At 49.5% G+C, this 19,984-nt stretch overlaps 1 protein-coding gene across 1 annotated transcript; it reads left to right on the top strand.

The window, feature by feature from the left end:
• The first annotated feature begins 12,535 nt into the window (after positions 1–12,535).
• Positions 12,536–17,875, top strand: LOC117188040 (toll-like receptor 7). The gene has a single exon (XM_033391205.1). It carries the CDS (start codon positions 13,017–13,019, stop codon positions 17,178–17,180), a length of 4,164 nt encoding a protein of 1,387 aa, XP_033247096.1. The 5' UTR covers positions 12,536–13,016; the 3' UTR covers positions 17,181–17,875.
• The last annotated feature ends 2,109 nt before the right edge of the window (positions 17,876–19,984 follow it).

Below are 19,984 nucleotides of genomic sequence, written 5' to 3'. Positions count from 1 at the left end.
GCGCATATTTTTGGGTCTATTGAAAGGCCAAAAACCACAAGAATGTTACCAAAAAGTGTTGCCAGCAAGGTATTCAGGGCCCCAGCCAGACATACATAGCTGCTGTTTGTTGTTTGTGCCCTGCCCTCGAGAGGGTATAGCCGGATCCACATACATTCTGGAGTGCGGCATGGCTGGGCCTTTCAAAGAGCATCTCAGCTTCGTTTTGATCGATTCAAGTGTGTGTGTGTTTTCCGTCTTGTTTGTGTTACCATTTTTGTGTGTCATTTGTTGGTGGGGCGGGGGGATCTGCAATGAGTTAATGTGTGTGTGCGCAGTAGCCCGTACTGGGACCAAGAGCCAAGGGGAGGCGGTTCCGTCCGTTCCATCTACGTCTTCGTATCGTCGCTGGCCGTGTGTCTGCGGTGGTGCCACAGCAGGCCGTGCAGCAGCAGACAGCTTCGTGCCACGCCATCGTTGTCTGTCGCTGCCGCTGCTCTACTTGACAATTACCTTCGGGTACATATGTTGCTCCACCATTGTTGTCGCTGGGCCTGGGCCTGGGCCTTGGCTGGCCTTTCTGCTTGCTTCTTTCTTTACTTTCTAAATATTTTCCTTGGCTTTTCCAGTCAGCAAGAGGCAGGGGGCCCGGAGACAAGACCTTTTTGTTTTTCCCTAATGTGTCGTTGTTTTCTTTTTTAATTGAATGACAGTGGCAGGCCGCTGCAGTAGGAGGGTAGAGCTACATACACTACCACGCGGTTAGCTGCTCATTTATTAATGCAATTAGCATATATGCATCTGCCTCTGACTCTGCCTCTGCGTCTGCAAGATGTGGCTCCAGCAGGAGAAAGAGTGGCACAGAGATTAGATAGCATCCAGCCCCCACCCGTCTTCTGTCAGCACAATTATGTGGCAACAACGCCCCGTTTGAGTAGCGCAAATATTGACAAACTTTTGCAGATTACAACTTGGAAATCTTAAACAACCTTTTGATGATAGGGCAGGGTAGATGACGGATGACGTGCCTGGCACCACTTTGCACTGATGTTAGGCCAAGTAAAGGGTTTAGGCCGCTAGTCCGCGAAAACTTTCACCCAATTCCCCAATTGACATCCAAGTGCTTTCCAAGAAAATCAACCCGCAGCCAGTGGTAGCCCCAAAGGGCTCAATTTTAGTCCCCGATTGGCATGCCTCTGGGCCATCCGCCCACCCCGGCCCCTCCCGGGAAAATCCAGTTAAATAGGTAAATTAGTGCGGCCAATTATCGTGCCTGGCCAGGCCTAGATACCGCCGCAAACTGCTACGAGAGCTCGTAACAATGCCCCGCCGAATGCTCGTACACATACACATACAAATGTGGAACACACGCAAGGAGTGCAGCAGCAGCAAGTCCGCCCCAGGGGTGCATGCGGCAGAGCTTTACCAGGATAATGGCAAGCAAAGTTATGACTAGATTAAGTCATTTATGGGGTTTATTTGATTGGACAGGCGCTATGACGTTTAATTCGAGTCATTGTCTGTTGGGATTGGCCCTTGAATATCCTCAACGTTTCGGTATATGATTTCCCATTAATAAAGCATATATTTATCCCAATTTTGGACTCCGTATAAACCGCATAACCGATGCGTGGTACCATGGCTTAGTGCATTACTCCATGCCTGACAAAGTGCCAATAACTTTTGGCTTAAATTGACGTCGCAGCCCTTTTTTGCTGGCCGGGCGGCTATCCATTACTGGGCCCCGGTCTCAGCCTAGTTCCCACCATAACGGGCCGAGCCAAAAAGAGGAAAAACTTTGCCCAAAGAAGAGGGAATTTGCATGACCCGCTCGCTCGTAAGTTATGTCATGTTAGCAGTTGATTTTGAGCTAAACTTGGGGTGTAGGACGGAAGATGGTGGTGGGGGCGGAGCCCCAAGACCCGCACTGGAAAGTGCACGACAGGCCATGTCGTCGCTCCTCTTTGCCGCGTGTTGCGTGTCAAATAGTACGATGGAGCCCAGTACTACGAGGAAAATCCCAGCCTTGGAAAGTTGCTAAAGATTAAAAATTGGCTAAACTCTGGCTAAACAAGTCCAAGGGACTAAGGCTAACGGCATTATTGATATAAATTGAAAGAGCTGCCCGCGGGACGGCGGCTACCACACAATTTTGCGGCCGCCTTTTGAGTGGCAGAACAGAGAGAAAGAGAGAGCAGGATGGGGCTAATTTTATTTTCTACGCCAAAGAAAACCTTTCAAAGTCCCATAAATATTTATGGAGTAAGGACCAACGTAAACAGCTCCGGCAATTTCTTTTCTCCTGACCATGCGAGGCCCCCACAGTTTTCCGGGAAACGGCAACGGCAGCTGAGATTTGCATTCGAAAATTGGATTATCAAACACTTTATCCGGGAAGACCACTTCAAAGAAAGCAGCAGCAGCCCACGTCTAGAGTTACCATCCAGTCATCCCGGGCCGCTATCAGCTTCCGATAGGCTCGGACATTTCATGGCTAGTTGGAGATGGGACGAGGAAGCAAACACAAATCAAATACCTCGGCAGGGCAAGGCAGCGATTTTCTGCATCGTTTCAAATCTCAAGGGCCTGTGACAGGGGCACACAGGATGCGCCTCTATTTGCCTTCGGGCGGCGCCTCGCCAGAGAGCCAACCGGATATGGGCCAATGGAAATTCAAACAAGTGCAGCAGCAGCATCGGCAGCTGCAACAACTCGAGTGGCGTCTCAGACTCGTCTCACTCTCTCACTCACTCACTCAAGTGTCCCCGATAGATGCGGCAAATTAAGATATCAGCAACGCTTTATGGTCCCGGGAAAACCCATTCATATCGGCAGTAGTACTAGGATAGTATGGAGTGCACCCGTTGCCGTAACCCGACCAGGAACAGCCCGCACAGTGGCATCCATTTAATCCACCTTTGTCGGCGGCGTCGGCGGCACAGACAACCGACAACCGCAACACAGAGAGACGAGGCACATAAAAGGCATCATCTAATCGCTACTTTCTGTCACATTGATGATAAAATTTGGGTCAACTTTTAGTGGTAGCACCTTTTGCCTGCCACACACTCCCTCTCGCCGCCTCCACTCTATCTATCTAGCGCTATCCTGCCTGCCACAGATAGTCGGGAGTCGAGTCTGCACTTACCCAACTTGAGTTTTATGTCTAATGGCCTAGGCTACCAGTTTTCCCTGTTGTTCCGTCTATCAACGAGTGTGTGTGTGTTTTTTTATGTCCCGTCGTCCCTTAAGTCGCCGACAAAGCCCGATGATAATAAAAGCAAAGGAACAGAGGCAGAGCCAGGCCCAGGCCGAGTCCCAATCCCAGGCTCTGGCTGGGAGACAAAGTCTAAAAGCAAGTGGCGGGGCATATCCTTTTTTATGCTGTGGTTATTGTAATTTCTCCCAGCCACACTGAGAGCCTAGAAATGTCTGATGCTCGATGGGAGATATGCAAATCCAACTGCCACAAAACAGGGCCAACAGAAGCAAATGGCAGCCAGCCGCATGTTAATGGGAGGTGAATCATCTCGTATGGGCAATGGGGGATGGGTGCCTCTCCCTTCATCTATGGGTGTTATTCATCATAGTTTTTCGCTCAGTGCTCAAGGCGTTGCGGCTGAGACAACTCCTTGGATATCCTCGCTAAGGTCCGGGCTTTGTGTAGCAGATAAATGCAACACTTTCCGCTCGACGATGCATAAAAAAGGTACAACAACAACAACAACAACAACTCTTCCACAAAGTGTTTTTTATGGCAATGGCCAATTGCATTCGGCGACCTCCCTTACCACTGCCACAGGCAACAGTAGGCGTGTATCAACACGCGAGCGGTGCCCCATTCAAGCAGCTGTAACATCAAATAAAATTCCGTATCAATTGACATTTGGTGGGGTCGTAAAAGGCTAGAAATTAACTCTTAGAATGGGATAGAGCGGCGACTTTATGGCTTTCCAATGGCTGGCCACGGATGGAGATAGTGTTGGGTTCTGGAGACACCACAGCAGACTTTTAAAGGCCGCGACCTGCCCCACTTTATTCCTCAGAGAGAGGGAGTCTCTGATAAAACCAACTGAAATTTGAATAAAAGGCACTCAATATATTTCCATAAGGTAATAAAAAAAAGCCACTATTTAAAGATATTTCAGTGATACATTCAAGGACTCTCAACCTATCCCCAATACATTTTTGCTAAATTCCAAAAATAGTTTTCGATTTTTCCAAAAATAGATTGAGTTCCATTTTGGCCATGATTTGGCATATAAATATTTGCGTGATTTATTCAAACACTTTTCGAAAATATTGAGCCGCGACTGTCTGAAGTGCGCCCCCTCGAAGACAAAAACAAAAGTTGGGCTTCGTGATTGGCATAATTTTAAGTGGAGTTTCGCTTTCGTGTTTTTTTTCGTAAACTTTGTTGCTCTGTTCTCCAAGGTGTGAAAATAATTGAAGACAGGCCACTCTCAAGGCTGCGTTTAATGAAACACCTACAGGCAGAAATTATGAGCCATCATCTGTCGCCGGCTCGGTTCGGGCCTCAAAATTAATTGCAATTTACGATGACGTTTCAACAAAAACAAGACGACGGGAAAAACAGTAAGTAAGTTGAACAAAAACAGAGGCTATAAAGTTAATAAAAAAATACAGAAAACAGAAGAAAACAGACAAAACTACGCGGGCAAGCACAATAAACGTGCGGCTCTTAATTGAGTCATGGCTGGGACTGGGGGCTGGGACTGGGGGCTGGGACTGGGGATGGGTAAGAGTGTGTGCCTCTGTAGTGGGCCTCGAGTGGCCGCAGTGGCATCATTGGTTCGAAAAATCAGAGCCAAATGAATAATATTTATTATACAATTCGTGGCAGCAGCAGCAGCAGCAGCCGCATGTGAAGTGGTGGCCAGGATGGTCCCTCCTCCGACTCCATTTCGGATGCGAAGCGGTAGCCGGGATCGCCTTCAAGTGTAACGAAAATATTGAAATGAAATTGTCAAGAGATGGGGATCCATAGTGAAAGCTAGTGTGGGTCGAGGCCAATGAATAAATCAGTCCGCTGACTCGACAATAACTGGAACACAGGGCAAGTACTCCATCTCCAACCCGAATGGCGGATCCATCCTGTCAATTCGTTTGGTTTCCTTTGAAAATCCCGATCCCGAACACAAAGGCTCTGCAAGGCCCCACCCAACTTCCCATTCTTTGGCAATCCCTCTCTTTCTCTCTCTTTTCTGCTCGATTTTAAAAAATCAATCAGCCCATGCCTCAGCCATGTTTTGTGGCTGTCTAGAGTACAGAGCGTCAGATACTTCCCACTCGCCAGACCGCCAGACCAAGTGTGAAATTTGCTGTAAACCACAAGAAACATATTAAAAAAATAAGAAAAAAATACGAGTATAAGGGAAAAAAATGCGAAACGAAAATACCACAAGGAGAGAGAGTGTGAGAGGTAGGATAGGTGCCTGGCAGGGGGGCGGGAGACGGAGACTCTTTGAGCACAACTTGATTACTGCCTCATTTAGTTTCATTTAAGCCCAAAGACGCCAGACCAAGACAACAACAAAAAAATACATTGTAAAAATAAAAGAAATACTAACTCCGATGGCCGAAACTTCAGATACTCTCACAGATCCCATTATTTGACAGCTGGAAGATACTGCGATCCTATCTTGCTGGCTCCCTCTTGTAATACTTTCCTTACATCCAAAATGACAGGTCATATGCAGATCTTCGTGCAGAGACCTGGCAAAATAATTATTCATATTCTGATCATTTTCTGAGGGACGGATAAATATATATGGGTGGACGAAAATGATTCCTTCTCCGAGAAATACCCTCTTTTGCAGGGTATAAAAAGGAAAATATATCTGAAACTGTTGTTGCTGCGACTGTGGCTGTGGTTGTGGCTGTTATGGCCAAATGAGAGCATTTTGTGTGGTAAAACAAGTTGAGCAGAACAGCGTGGCCAAAGTGGGGCGGAGAGGAGAGGAGCGCAGGCCTTAAAGCGGCAATAAACGGCGACAAAAGCAACTAAATTTTGCGGCAGCGATACAGCAAGGAGTGAGAGGGAGCACGGGGGCTGTAGAGGGGCTGCTTGGGATCTGCTTAGCGATCGAATTTCACATGAGGCGATATTTTACGATATTGTCTCAATCAGGGACAAGAAAACCACACCACGCCACAACGGGGTTTTGTGCGGCACTGGCAGAGGCGGGGGGAAAGGATTATAGTATGAAATGTTTTGTTTATAGGCGAGCGCGGATTCAGTGAGTGCTCAGGCGCGACGGGGCCGAAAATCCGAGCAGAAATCGCCGGCGATAGTAGCGTAAAATGTCAGGCATTTGAGGCTGTTCGGCCAACCCAACAGATACACAGCATACAGCAAGCAAGCGAGTTGCAGATACAAGATACATAATTGCTGCCAGCAAACAGAAACAGAAAACCTGCCGCTCAGCGTGTCAATGACAGCAAAATGAGAGCGGGCCACAAAGAGAGCGCGCGAGAGAGAGCAACCCAGAGAGCAGGCAGAGAGCGACCACTGAGAGTGTGTGAGTGAGCGGCCCACGCACACAGGCAAAGCGCAGATCGCTGCGGAAACTGTGCGAAAGGGAAGTCAGATACAACGAAAGCTGATCGTGAAAGAGATGGCCGACCAGCGGGAGAGCGAGAACCAGATCTGCTGCACGAGTATGAGTGAGAGACAGATCCGGTGCGCAAGTATTGGTGCGAGCAGAGCAGCGTTTGAAGTGGTGTGCGTGACATTTCCCCTCTTTTACTCTCTTGCTCGCTCTCTCTCTTAGACTCCACTCTCTCGCAGACCAGCTACCTGCCAATGTATCTAAGTATCTAGCAGATAGACCCATTACAAATGTAGGCTCAGACGAGGGCTTAGGCCGCCTCCTCCCCCCACCACCACCACAACCAGCGTCTAAACTGTTTGCTGAAACAACATCGCCGGCATTCAACGAAATGTTATTTTTAGACTCCGCACAGCAGTAAAAATATTTATACTTTAGACCATTTTTCCAGAGATTTTTGGCAATTAGTTTGGGCCTGCAAAAACATCCAGCCAGCCAGCCAGCCGTTTTCCACCGCACAGAAAAGCCACAAGAAAACTCCGAAGGTACCCCCTGTAAGCTGCACAAATAATAAAACGAAACGAAACGAAATTATAGACCAATTTATAAACATGAGTTGTCGAACGATCGTCGTCGTCGTTGGGCTGCTCTTCGTGTTCCTAATGAAGGGTTCTGTCTGATCTTTAAAGCAGCTCTCGTGTGGCATTAGCAAAACGCTGAAAAATTGCGACCCCGAAAAACGAAACGAAATCTTTAGCAGCAAAAAAAAATAAGGCGAAAGAGCGGCTGACAATTAGAATTGTCTGGCCGGCTTTTTTTGCTTAGCCATGATTACAGGTTGTGGCCGAAAGCAGCAGAATGAATTGGTATTTTTTTGTTTGGTTTTTGGGGATACTTTTGGTGGACTTTTAGAAAATTATAAAAATATTTAAATTACTCGAAAAAGACTTGGGGAAGTTGGTGATTATATCGTTGCTTCTGGAATCTTTCAATTGGTAAACAGAATAATCGCCCGACATGCAAATCACTACAGTCTCTACATCTTTCACCGCAAAATACCGAATTGTTCCGCTTCCTCTGCAGACGGACAGAAGCATTAATCAAAAGCGACCGATAAATAGTTTGCGGCCAAGAATGTCCTCCATAAGCGCGTAATTAACCCCATTCCATGGCAAAGGCTGAAGAGAAATATGGCACAAGAGTTAATGCACATTAAAGCTCATATATCAACCCCTACAAGTGGTGGAGTGGCAGCGGGGGTGGGCGCTAGCTGCTGGTGGCAACAATAGGCAGGCGGCAACACCACTCGAGCCGAAGCCAAGCCAAGCAGCACACAATGCAGCCGCCGCCATCCAACCAGCAAAAGTATCTTTAAGATGCACTTGAACGGTCGTCGGCATCTCGCTCGTTACTCACATAACATGTCGCTGTACTATACTGTACCATAGTGTACACGAACACGCTTGTATATGTATTATAAATATCGCCTGGCATATATAAAAATGCCTGGCATTGTTTCAGAGCCATAGTATCGACGTGTGGGCGCATTACCGAACCCGCATATCAAATGAGAGTCCTGGTCTGAAGACCAAACAACAGCAAGCACTCGATTCAATAGCAAATCACACTAGCCAACAGGAATTTAAAAATTCAAAAGAGAAATCTATAAAATATTTAATAGAACTGATGGGATCTGCATTCTCCATACATTTACAGGAAACACTATCCCAAAAAATGGTTTGATGGTAGTTTCTTTCCTGGCTTAAGTGTGGCAACACTCCTGCGGATTTGATCTATAATAATTTCGATCTTTCATCTAACTGAAATTTGTTGATCAGTACGATTCCTCGATGGAGGCGGGAGAAGGCAGGCTTTAGGAGGAGTAATGTAATGCAAGTGCGCTTGACAGCTGCCAGAAGGACGACTCTTCCCCAGCAGCAGCAGGAGCTGCAGGCATCGGGCACAGCCGGAGGAGCAGCCGGCACTGCTGTCAGACGCACTTTCCACTCGATGCCACATCCATATCCATTTGGATAACCACACACACCCACCGCCACAGACACAAACATGTATTGATGGCTTCCACGTCCCCATTCCCATCCCCCCGCACATTTCATTCATTACGCCGCAGCGACTCCAATGATATTCATAACTGCATTTACAAGATGAGTTTTCCTTCTGCTGCTGCTCCTTCTGGCAATTTTCTATTTCACCAAAAGATTATGAAAATTTTGGCCTCAAAAAATCGGGCAAAACGCTTGCCGCATTCGGATGCGGATTGGCAACGGCTGCCGCTGCCACTGCCGCTGCAAAATGGAAAATCAGAAAACAAAACTCAGTGAACAGACATAAATTATGCATTACAAACGTGCTTCTGACCCATTGCCATTTTCTAATTCAATTAAAATAGTTTTTTCCTCTGTTTCGGTTTCTGTTTCGGTTTCTGTTTAGTTTGCATTTGAATACAATTTCCCCAGGAGCCGAGCCAAGTGGGAAAGTTTCCCTCGCTCCACCGCACCATCGCTCCACCCACCTCCTTCCCCTCTCTGGGGCATGACTAAATACACCGCTGGGAAAGTTGGAGGAGCAGCGCATCCGATGCTGCCACAGAGCCACTCGCCCGGACAGACACAAATTTGACATAGTTATGCGAGTCGAAATGAAAGCTGCACTGAGGATTCAGAGGATTCTCATTCTCATTCTGGCCGTGGCCAATGCGGCGTATGAATAATATTCAGACGCAAGCCCCCTCACACCCATCCGTGCGGTGCCCAAAACAACAAGCATTTTGAATCTTTTATGAAAGCCTTCAGCCACACAAGGTTGGTGTCTCTAAAGAAACACGCAGGCAGATGCGCGAAATTCTTGTATAGTCATCAGGAACAGACTTCATTAAGGTAATGGAACCCCAAGTAGAACTTTTTGCAACTCCAACTAAATTGAGTGGCAAAATTATATGTTTTATCCACTACATACATTTATATAATTTTCGATTATCTACCGCATAAATAGCCTTCCCAATTAGCTCAAAAAATCGTAGTTCTCTCCAATATCTTTCCAATTTACGAAGATTAACTGAAAAGATTAATGATACAGATGGTAAATATCTCATAAATTCCTTAAAATTTATGACCAGAAAATCCCATTTTACCTCTAGAAATATATTTTTTTTATTTTATTTATCTAGTTTAGTTATGCCATAGTTATGTCGCGCAGTTTCTTTCCAGGGGTCGACGACATGCGACACAGTCTGTCACAAAAGTTTCGGGCACATGTCGAGTTAATGAAATTTAAAAATTCATAAAATATTCGCACCACTAAGCAAACAACAATAAGAACAGCAACAGCAGCAGCATCAACATATGGGAAGCAGCAGCAGCAACATCTACAGTACAGCAGGGAAGCAGCACCATCTAGGGCAAAAGTAGCATCAACAGCAATAGAAGCAGAAGTATGAGTAGAAACGGGGCAAGCGTAACTCAATTAATTAATAGCAATAGAGCAACAGCAACAGCCACAGTAGGAGCAACAGCAGCAACAGCAACAGCAACAACATTAACAGAAACAACAACGACAAACAAACAAAATAATTAAGTAAGAAAACTTTCATATTTGCAGTCCCGCAAAAACAAAATAACAAAACGGCACAGAACAAAACACAAAAAAGAAGCCAACAAGCTCTCTGCTGCAGCAACAGAAGCAACAGACCCCGAAATGGAAGAGGAAGTGGAAGCGTAAACATCCAAAAAGCCGGGCAAACTTTGCAACTCTGCCCCACGTGCCCCACAGCCACTGGGTACTGGGTACTATGCACTGGGTGGCCACACTCCGCGAGGAGGAGGAAAGTTTTTTAATGTAATTTTAAGTGGCATAAGTCGACAGCCGAAAAAGCTGGCAAAACTCGCACAAAATACTCGGGATATCTGGGCCAGGTGGGGCAATGCCCCACGATAGAGGGTACATTAGAACCCGGTAAAATTAGTGCAGCAGGAAAACCCCCCACCCCATTCCGGAAAAGTTAATGGAAAACTTCCCAAAGACCTTTTGTAGAGACAAGAGGAGCAACAGCGGCAGCAGCAGCAGCAGCAGCAGCAGCAGCAGCTTGTTGCACGCCTGAATTCAGTTGCCATTCGAAATGGCATAATAGTGGCATTCAAACTGTAATATTGCCACTGTTGCCGCTGCCACTGCCAGTGCCACTGCTGGTTGCAACACTCATATGCAATGTTTATGGGACAGGCGGCAACAGAGTCAGTCTTCCGAATGAGGCGCAGTAGCAGCGTGGAACAAATGCTGCAAATGGAAATAAAGAATACAACGTATCTAACTAACAAGTTTTGTGCCGTCCGTCTCTCCCTCGCACACACACAGATGCTCTTCCCGATCAGCCTCCAGCTTGAAAAAAGCTAAGCAATTTGCCAAATTGCCACAAGCAAACGGCAAAAAGAGGCAGCCGCAGATGTGGCAGAATTCAAAACATGGCAAAACCAAACGGACTCCCACCTAGAAGCCACAAGAAATGTTTGACAGCAGAAACACACAACAAATATTGCTAAAATATATTAAACATGCGACAATAGATTCAACATTTTATGGCAACAAAACACTCTCCGGGCCTCTTGCCACCAGAGAGGCCGGCTGCTGCTGATGCTCCACTCAGGCCACTGGCCACGGATGTGCTACCACCAATAACAGCAATCGCCGCTGCAACGACAACAGCACCAGAAGCAGCGGCAGCTGTTAAGAGCCAAGCGGCATGCAACATGCTAAACTGAAGCTCTACACACTCCTTCTAGAAGGGGCCTGCCTGCACGTCGTGTGTAGCATGCAACACGAGGCACTAAACGAACTGAGTCAGAGAACTGGGCTACCATGGGAGCAGAGGGAGGGTGGAGTGGGAGTGGGATGCGAATGGGGATTGGGGGCGAAATGTTGCCAGCCAACAGCAGCCTGTTGCAGGTTTGATTTAACCCGAATGGGGTTCTATGGGATAGACAGAGAAGCCACGGGCTATATGGAGGAACTTGTTGCTGGAACTTAAGACTACTTTTTTCATTCGAATTTGGAGATGTGATGCTACAAGCTTCAAATTATATCCAAAGATCTATGGAGATGTTAGGTTATTTTAAGATCTTTGAGATTCTCTTAAAAACAAATCTGGTATTTCATAGTCGAGCGACTAGGCATATGTGCCCCAATTTGTATGGGATGATTCAATTTCAAGTGCATTCCCTGATAAAAATCCCCGCTTATAGCGCACTGAAATGATAATCGCTGGCTGGAAAGCGGCCTCACTGATAACCTATTCTGAACTCCTCCAGTATTTAATCCACTTTCCAATGCTAATTGTAGACTGCTCTCCCACTCTTCTTTTTCCTTCCACTTCCAGAGAGAGAGGCAGAGATCTGCGAGAGAGCAGATTCTTCAGCATTCCACGCTCACACAACATGTACTTAAGCCACTACTACTACTACAGCTAGTGCGGCCATTGTAGGGTTAACTGTTGCTGGCCTGCCGCCCTGTGTGTGTGTGTGTGTGTGCATGCAACATTTCCCCTACTTTTGGCGAGAGAGAGCAGCAGCGTGAGAGAGCATGCATGTTCGAGCATATGCAGGCAGGAAATGCAATTGTTGTTGTTGTTAACGCTGCTCTGCTCTCAGCTCTCTGTTTTGCCAGTGCCTCTGCTGCTGCCTCTGCTATGTGGGAGCGCAATGTGTGAGAGCGAAGCAGCGCATGCACATGCATGCTGCTCTGCCTGCCCGCTGCCTGCCTGCCAGCCTGCATGTGTGTGAGTGCATGTGCATTGAAAAAGAGTGCGCGCGGCAGAACACGAACGTGCAGGCACACACACAGATTTTGTCTGTCTGCCGTCTGCCGTTTGGCTCTTTCGTGTCGGTGTGCTGCTGCTGCGCGACGCCGCGTCGTCGGCGCTGCTGCCTCGTCGTTTCCACATTTTCAACGAGCCAACGGAGTCGCAGCGGCCAACTCCAGCAATCACTTTGGTTTGAAACGCGGCGGACGAAACATGTTCTGAGGAAACGAGCTCCGACGCTAACCGACAAGAAATATTTAAACCAAAACGAAACGAAACGAAACTGATTCTGAGTCTGAGTCGTCATTCGCGTATCGTGAAAAGCTATTACGTACAAAAAATACTAACATAAAAACACAAAAAACCAAAAACCAACAGCAAGAAGTGGACATATTTTTTTTACAGTAAACAAAAATATAGTGCAAATCGCTAAGTGTCACGCCACAAGCCGAAACCACACATACACGCACACAAGGATTACGCGTACAAGCGGGTTGGAAAAAGCGATCAAAAAATGAAAACCAGAAAGTGACAGAGCGTTGCAACAACAACCAAAACCCAAGCCAAGAGCAACCGAAACCGTTAAGAGCCCTCTCCCACAGAGGCTCTCCAACAATCCAAACCAACGACAAGAACCAAGCGAAGCATCCAACATGTTGGCCTTTTGCCTGTTGCTTCTCCTGACCGCCGCGGCCGTTCCCGTGCGCAGCACGCATGCGCAACAGTGCGCCTGGGAGTTCGTCCGCACCACCATGGACATCAAGTGCAATGTGCGGGCGCTGGACGCCGCCGCCCCGCTCGACCTCCAGGTGGCCGAGACGGCCAACCGCCTGGAGCTGCAGTGTAGCCAGGATCTGTTGCACGCCAGCGAGCTCTCCGCGGGCCTCTTCGGACGCCTGCAAAAGTTGGAAGAGCTGCAGGTGGACGCCTGCAAGCTGCAGCGGATCCCTGCCAACGCCTTCGAGGGCCTCCTCTCTCTCAAGCGCCTCAGCCTGCAGACGCACAACGCCATGTGGGGCCCCGGCAAGACGCTGGATCTGCACGCCCAGTCATTCCACGGCCTGCGCGATCTGAGCGAACTCCATCTGGCCGACAACAATGTGCGCCAGCTGCCCGAGGGCCTCTGGTGCTCCATGCCCAGCCTCCAGCTGCTCAATCTCACCCAGAACCGCATCCGGTCCGCCGAGTATCTCGGTTTCTCCGAGAAGCTGTGCGTGGGCTCGGCCCTGAGCAACGCCAACGGCGCCGTCAGCGGCGGTTCCGAGCTCCAGGTGCTGGACGTCTCCTACAACGAGCTGCGCTCCCTGCCCGACGCCTGGGGCGCCTCCCGGCTGCGCCGTCTCCAGACGCTCAGCCTGCAGCACAACAACATCAGCTCTCTGGCCCCCAACTCCCTGGCGGGTCTCAGCTCCCTGCGCGTGCTCAATATCTCGTACAACCACTTGGAGTCGCTGCCCGCCGACGCCTTTGCGGGCAACAAGGAGCTGCGCGAGCTGCACCTCCAGGGCAACGATCTGTACGATCTGCCCAAGGGACTGCTGCACCGCCTCGAGCAGCTGCTGGTCCTCGATCTGAGCGGCAACCAGCTGACCAGCCACCATGTGGACAATAACACCTTCGCAGGCCTGATCCGGCTGATCGTGCTGAACCTCTCGAACAACGCCCTCACCCGCATCGGGGCCAAGACCTTCAAGGAGCTGTACTTCCTGCAGATCTTGGACATGCGCAACAACTCCATTGGCCATGTCGAGGAGGGCGCCTTCCTGCCGCTCTACAACCTGCACACCTTGAACCTGGCCGAAAACCGGCTCCACACGCTCGACAACAAGATCTTCAACGGCCTGTACGTGCTCACAAAACTGACGCTGAACAACAACCTCATCAGCATCGTGGAGACGCAGGCCTTCCGCAACTGCTCCGACCTGAAGGAACTGGACCTCAGCTCCAACCAGCTGATGGAGGTGCCCGAGGCCGTTCAGGACCTGAGCATGCTGAAGACGCTCGATCTGGGCGAGAACCAGATCTCGGACTTCAAGAACAACACGTTCCGCAACCTCAACCAGCTGACGGGACTGCGGCTGATCGACAATCGCATCGGAAATATCACCGTGGGCATGTTCCAGGATCTGCCCCGCCTCAGCGTCCTCAATCTGGCCAAGAACCGCATCCAGAACATTGAGCGAGGTGCCTTCGATAAGAACACGGAGATCGAGGCCATTCGCCTGGACAAGAACTTCCTCACGGACATCAATGGGATCTTCGCCACACTGGCCTCCCTTCTGTGGCTGAATCTCTCGGAGAACCACTTGGTGTGGTTCGACTACGCCTTCATACCGTCGAACCTCAAGTGGCTGGACATCCACGGCAACTACATCGAGGCCCTGGGCAACTACTACAAGCTGCAGGAGGAGATCCGCGTGACCACGCTGGACGCCTCGCACAACCGCATCACTGAGATTGGCGCCATGTCCGTGCCCAACTCCATCGAGCTGCTGTTCATCAACAACAACATCATAGGCCAGATCCAGGCCAACACCTTCGTGGACAAGACCCGTCTGGCCCGCGTCGATCTCTACGCCAACGTGCTGTCCAAGATCTCGCTCAATGCGCTCCGCGTGGCCCCCGTTTCGGCCGAGAAGCCGGTGCCCGAGTTCTACCTGGGCGGCAATCCCTTCGAGTGCGACTGCTCGATGGAGTGGCTGCAGCGGATCAACAACCTGACCACCCGGCAGCACCCCCGCGTGGTGGATCTGGCCAACATCGAGTGCCTGATGCCCCACAGCCGCAACGCCCCGCTGCGCCCCCTCTCCAGCCTGGCGTCCACGGACTTTGTCTGCAAGTACGACAGCCACTGCCCGCCCACGTGCCACTGCTGCGAGTACGAGCATTGCGAGTGCGAGGTGATCTGCCCCAATAACTGCAGCTGCTTCCACGATGCCACCTGGTCGACGAACATCGTCGACTGCGGCAAGCAGGATCTCGTCAGCCTGCCCGCCCGCATCCCCCAGGACGTAAGCGACCTCTATCTGGACGGCAACAACATTCCCGTGCTGGAGGCGGGTCAGCTGGCGGGCAAGCGCAACCTGCGCGCCCTCTACCTCAACTCCTCCAACCTGATGACCCTGCAGAATGGCAGCCTCTCGCAGCTCTCGAATCTCCGCGTGCTCCACCTGGAGAACAACAAGCTGACGGCCCTCGAGGGCACCGAGTTCCAGCCGCTCAACCTCCTCCGGGAGCTGTATCTGCACAACAACATGCTGACTCACATCTCTAACGGCAGCTTCGAGCCGCTCGTCTCCCTCAAGGTGCTGCGACTGGACAACAACCGCCTGAGCTCGCTGCCCAATCTCCAGTACCGCAACAGCCTGCAGGGCCTGACGCTGGGCAGGAACGCGTGGTCGTGCCGCTGCCAGCAGCTGCGGGAACTGGCCCAGTTCGTGTCGGACAACGCCATGGTGGTGCGCGACTCGGCGGACATCTACTGCATCGATGCTGGCATCAAGCGGGAGCTGGAGCTGCTCGGCAATGTGGCCGGGGGACCGGACTGCTCCGAGCTTCTCGATGCCAGCGCCAGCAATATCTCCTCGTCGCAGGACATTGCCGGGGGCTACCGCCTGCCTCTGCTGGCCGCCGTCCTGGTGCTCATCTTCCTGGTCGTGGTCCTCATCATCGTCTTCGTCTTTCGCGAGAGCGTGCGCATGTGGCTGTTCGCCCATTACGGCGTCCGTGTCTGCGAGCCGCGATTCGAGGACGCCGGCAAGCTGTACGACGCCATCATCCTGCACTCGGAGAAGGACTACGAGTTCGTGTGCCGCAACATCGCCGCCGAGCTGGAGCACGGCCGCCCCCCCTTCCGGCTATGCATCCAGCAGCGCGACCTGCCGCCGCAGGCCTCCCATCTGCAGCTGGTGGAGGGCGCTCGTGCCTCTCGCAAGATCATCCTGGTGCTCACCCGCAACCTGCTGGCCACCGAATGGAATCGCGTCGAGTTCCGGAACGCCTTCCACGAGGCCCTCCGCGGACTGGCCCAGAAGCTGGTCATCATCGAGGAGACCAGCGTCTCCTCAGAGGCCGAGGACGTGGCCGAGCTCTCGCCCTACCTGAAGTCCGTGCCATCGAACCGCCTGCTCACCTGCGACCGCTACTTCTGGGAGAAGCTCCGCTACGCCATCCCCATCGAGCTGTCGCCGCGCGGCAACAACTACACCCTGGACCACCATGAGCGCTTCAAGCAGCCCGTCTCCCCGGGCATGATCTTCCGCCAGGCCCCTCCACCGCCGGCCTACTACTGCACCGAGGACATGGAGGCCAACTACAGCTCCGCCACCACAGCCACCCCCTCGCCAAGGCCCACCCGCCCGGGGGGGCCAGCTCGCATCGTGGACTCCATGCCCATGCCCATGCGCCCGCCCTCGGAGCACATCTACCACAGCATCGAGTCGGAGTACAGCGCCTACGACCAGCACGAGGCCCTCTCCATGATCCCCACTGGCCTGATGCACCACCATCAGCACCAGCAGCAGCAGCTGGCACGGCACCACCAACAGCAGCAGCAGCAGCGCCTGCTGCAGCCCCAGTTCCGGGCGGTGGGCGCGGCCATGCCCGTGCCCCAGCAGGCAACGGCGCCCGTGCATCTGCGCAGTGGCAGCGGCTTGAGTCAGGCCAGCACCAGTACTCAGTCGACGGCGCAGGCTTCCACATCCGCTGCGGCAGCACAACAGCAGCAGCAGCAACAACAGCAGCAGCAGCAGCAACAGCAACAGACAGCTGCCAACGGCGAGACGGCCAATAAGAATGGACAGGCTTTCCTGGTGTAAGTTCTGACCCTGCCCCATGGCACTGCCACCACCACTGCCACTGCCACTGCTCCTGCTGCCATCTCTTTCTCCCTCGCACTGCTCTCGGGCGGTTCCTGCGCAGGGGCGGCCATCTTGAAGCTGTTCGCTCGCTTGCGCAACCGGCGGAAGTAGAACACAAACACACACGTGCACACGTACACACACAAACACACACACTAGTAGAAAACAAAAAGACTTTTTCGTAGGCATTTTTCTTCAACATTTTATTTGCATTTCGCCTTTGGTGTTCGTTCATGTGTTGTCGTTGTCGTTAAGGTAGTTGTGGTTGTCGTTTTGTAGTTGTGTAGCACAGCACCACAAAAACGCTCACACAGCCACACAGACAGACAGACAGAGACAGGGACAGAAGAGAGATAGCGAGCGAGAGGGACACGTATATAAATACCCATAAAAATTACATAATTAGCATATATCTATATACAAAAACAAAAAACAATTACTAGAAATGTTGTTAAAACACTTTCAAATTCAATGTGATATATTAATTAACTATAGTTAAAGCGGGGAGCCCGAGAGCGGGAGAACTGCCCCACCCTATCCCCAAAAACGAAACACAAAAAAAAACACTGTAATTCGTAGACGTATTTAGTAGTTCTAGCCAGGCATAAAAGAACCTAAAAACAAATACTAAAACCATAAACTACTACTAAACAAATACATTCGTTCGCATCAATTGGAGCACTCATCCTAAGCTACACGAAACAATAACTATTTGAAATATTTAATTATATTTAATCTGAATGTAATGTGTATATAGAAGAATCGCAAAAAATCAACAAAAAAACAACAATTTAAAGCACTTAATGTATTTATTAATGTATGTAATGACGTATACTGTATAGAGAGAGAGCGAGAGAGGACGGAACTAAATTAATTTAATTCAATTTACTTAATGGCAAATGTATTATTAAATTAATTATTACAATTACATAAAACAGAAAAACAAAACAGAACAAGAAATATATCTGAGAAAATAAACGCAAAAACATTACAAAATATTGGGAAAACATTAAAAAACGAGGGGGAACGTTGTGAGTTGCTGCGGAGACCGCAACTCTACAGTTATACCCGATACTAAGTCAGTATGGCTCTCCTCCGGCAGACGCCGCTAATATTAAACGACACGACAAAGAGTGCGTGCGAGAGAGACAGAAAATCAGTCTGAGCGTGACGTCGGGTGCTGCGTAGCCAGTGCAAATTGATTTGTTCCTTTTGGCTATAAAAATGATCTGATCTGATCCAGATTCAGCAATCTGATAGATATGATCATTATCTATGATTCTGCGTTTTTAGTTTTCTCGTATCCTCAATATTGTGGATGCAACAGATTTTCGTCCTTTGTGGGGGCGGAAGGAAGTGGGGCGAAATTTTTAGATATACGTTTTATAGTGAGATCTAACAGAAGTGCGGATACCAAATTTGGTTACTCTAGCCTTAATAGTCTCTGAGATTTGTGAATATCCCCAGATTTTCATCCTTTGCGGGGGCGGAAGGGGGTGTGGCGAAATTTTGAAACAAACTCGTCTCGGTCCGATATATTAGGAGTGTGGATACCAAATTTGGTTGCTCTAGCTTTTATAGTCTCTGAGATCTAGGCGCTAATGTTTTACTCTAAGCAAAGCCGGCTATGCTACGTGTGTGTTAGAGAGAGACAGGGCGAGAAAAAATGAAATTGTTTTCTTGATTCTGTCTATAATAATTATACGATCTGGTTCAGATTTTGCACTCTAGAAGATATAGTCATCTTCTACGATTCTGCGTTTATAGTTTTCTCGTATCGTCGAAATTGTGGATGCCACAGATTTTCGCCCTTTGTGGGGGCGGAAGTGGGCGGGGCAAAGTTTTGAAATATTCTTGTAGCAGTGACATATCACAGAAGTCTGGATCCAAAACATCGTTGCTCTCGCTTTTATAGTCTTTGAGCACTAGGCGCTGAAGGGGACGGACAGACGGACAGACGGACGGACGGACAGACGGACGGACGGACAGACGGACAGACAGACATGGCTCAATCGACTCGGCTATTGATGCTGATCAAGAATATATATACTTTATGGGGTCGGAAACGATTTTTTGGACGTTACACACATCCACTTTTACCACAAATCTAATATACCCCAATACTCATTTTGAGTATCGGGTATAAAAACGAATCTCTTTTTATTCAACGAAAATTTTAGGGGGGGAAAGGGTTAAATCATCGAAATGTATTTCAGGTAATACGGAATTGCCAGGAATATTGGAAGATCCACGACTTGTTTCGGGTTAGAGTGTGCTCAGGGGTCCCGGGCTCGGCTCCCATGGAGAATCCCAGACACGAATCCCCAGTGGAATGTCCACTCCCAAACGCCCCTTGACTCCCTCAGATTGCTCCATTTCTTAGTTGATTTATTTTTTTGGATAATCAGAATCAAAGATTATAAAATTTCTAGACAGAAATCGCCGATCCTCGCATTAATCATTCGTTGGGCTATGGCAGACATCTGATTCTGCAAAACTGAACGAGTTGAGACGGCTAACTCATGAGGAATAGCTGAACAGCAGCGGAAAGACCGCAGCAGAATATCCCATGTGGAAGTAAATCGCAGCCCAATGGACGTGTCACTTTATGGGGCCGAAAATGGATCAAACAACAAAACCAGGCTTCAACATTTGACTGATGCAGCTGACAGCCTTCCCCATGGACCGCCGACACCACAAATGCCATTATTTCATATTTAATTTTTAATGCGGTTTATTCGGGGCAAACGTTAAATGTTACA

Source organism: Drosophila miranda, chromosome 3 (assembly GCF_003369915.1).
Source record: "Drosophila miranda strain MSH22 chromosome 3, D.miranda_PacBio2.1, whole genome shotgun sequence".
NCBI classification, from domain to species: domain Eukaryota; kingdom Metazoa; phylum Arthropoda; class Insecta; order Diptera; family Drosophilidae; genus Drosophila; species Drosophila miranda.
Note: the sequence above shows the minus strand (reverse complement) of the source record. Positions and strands in the feature narration are given on the sequence as shown.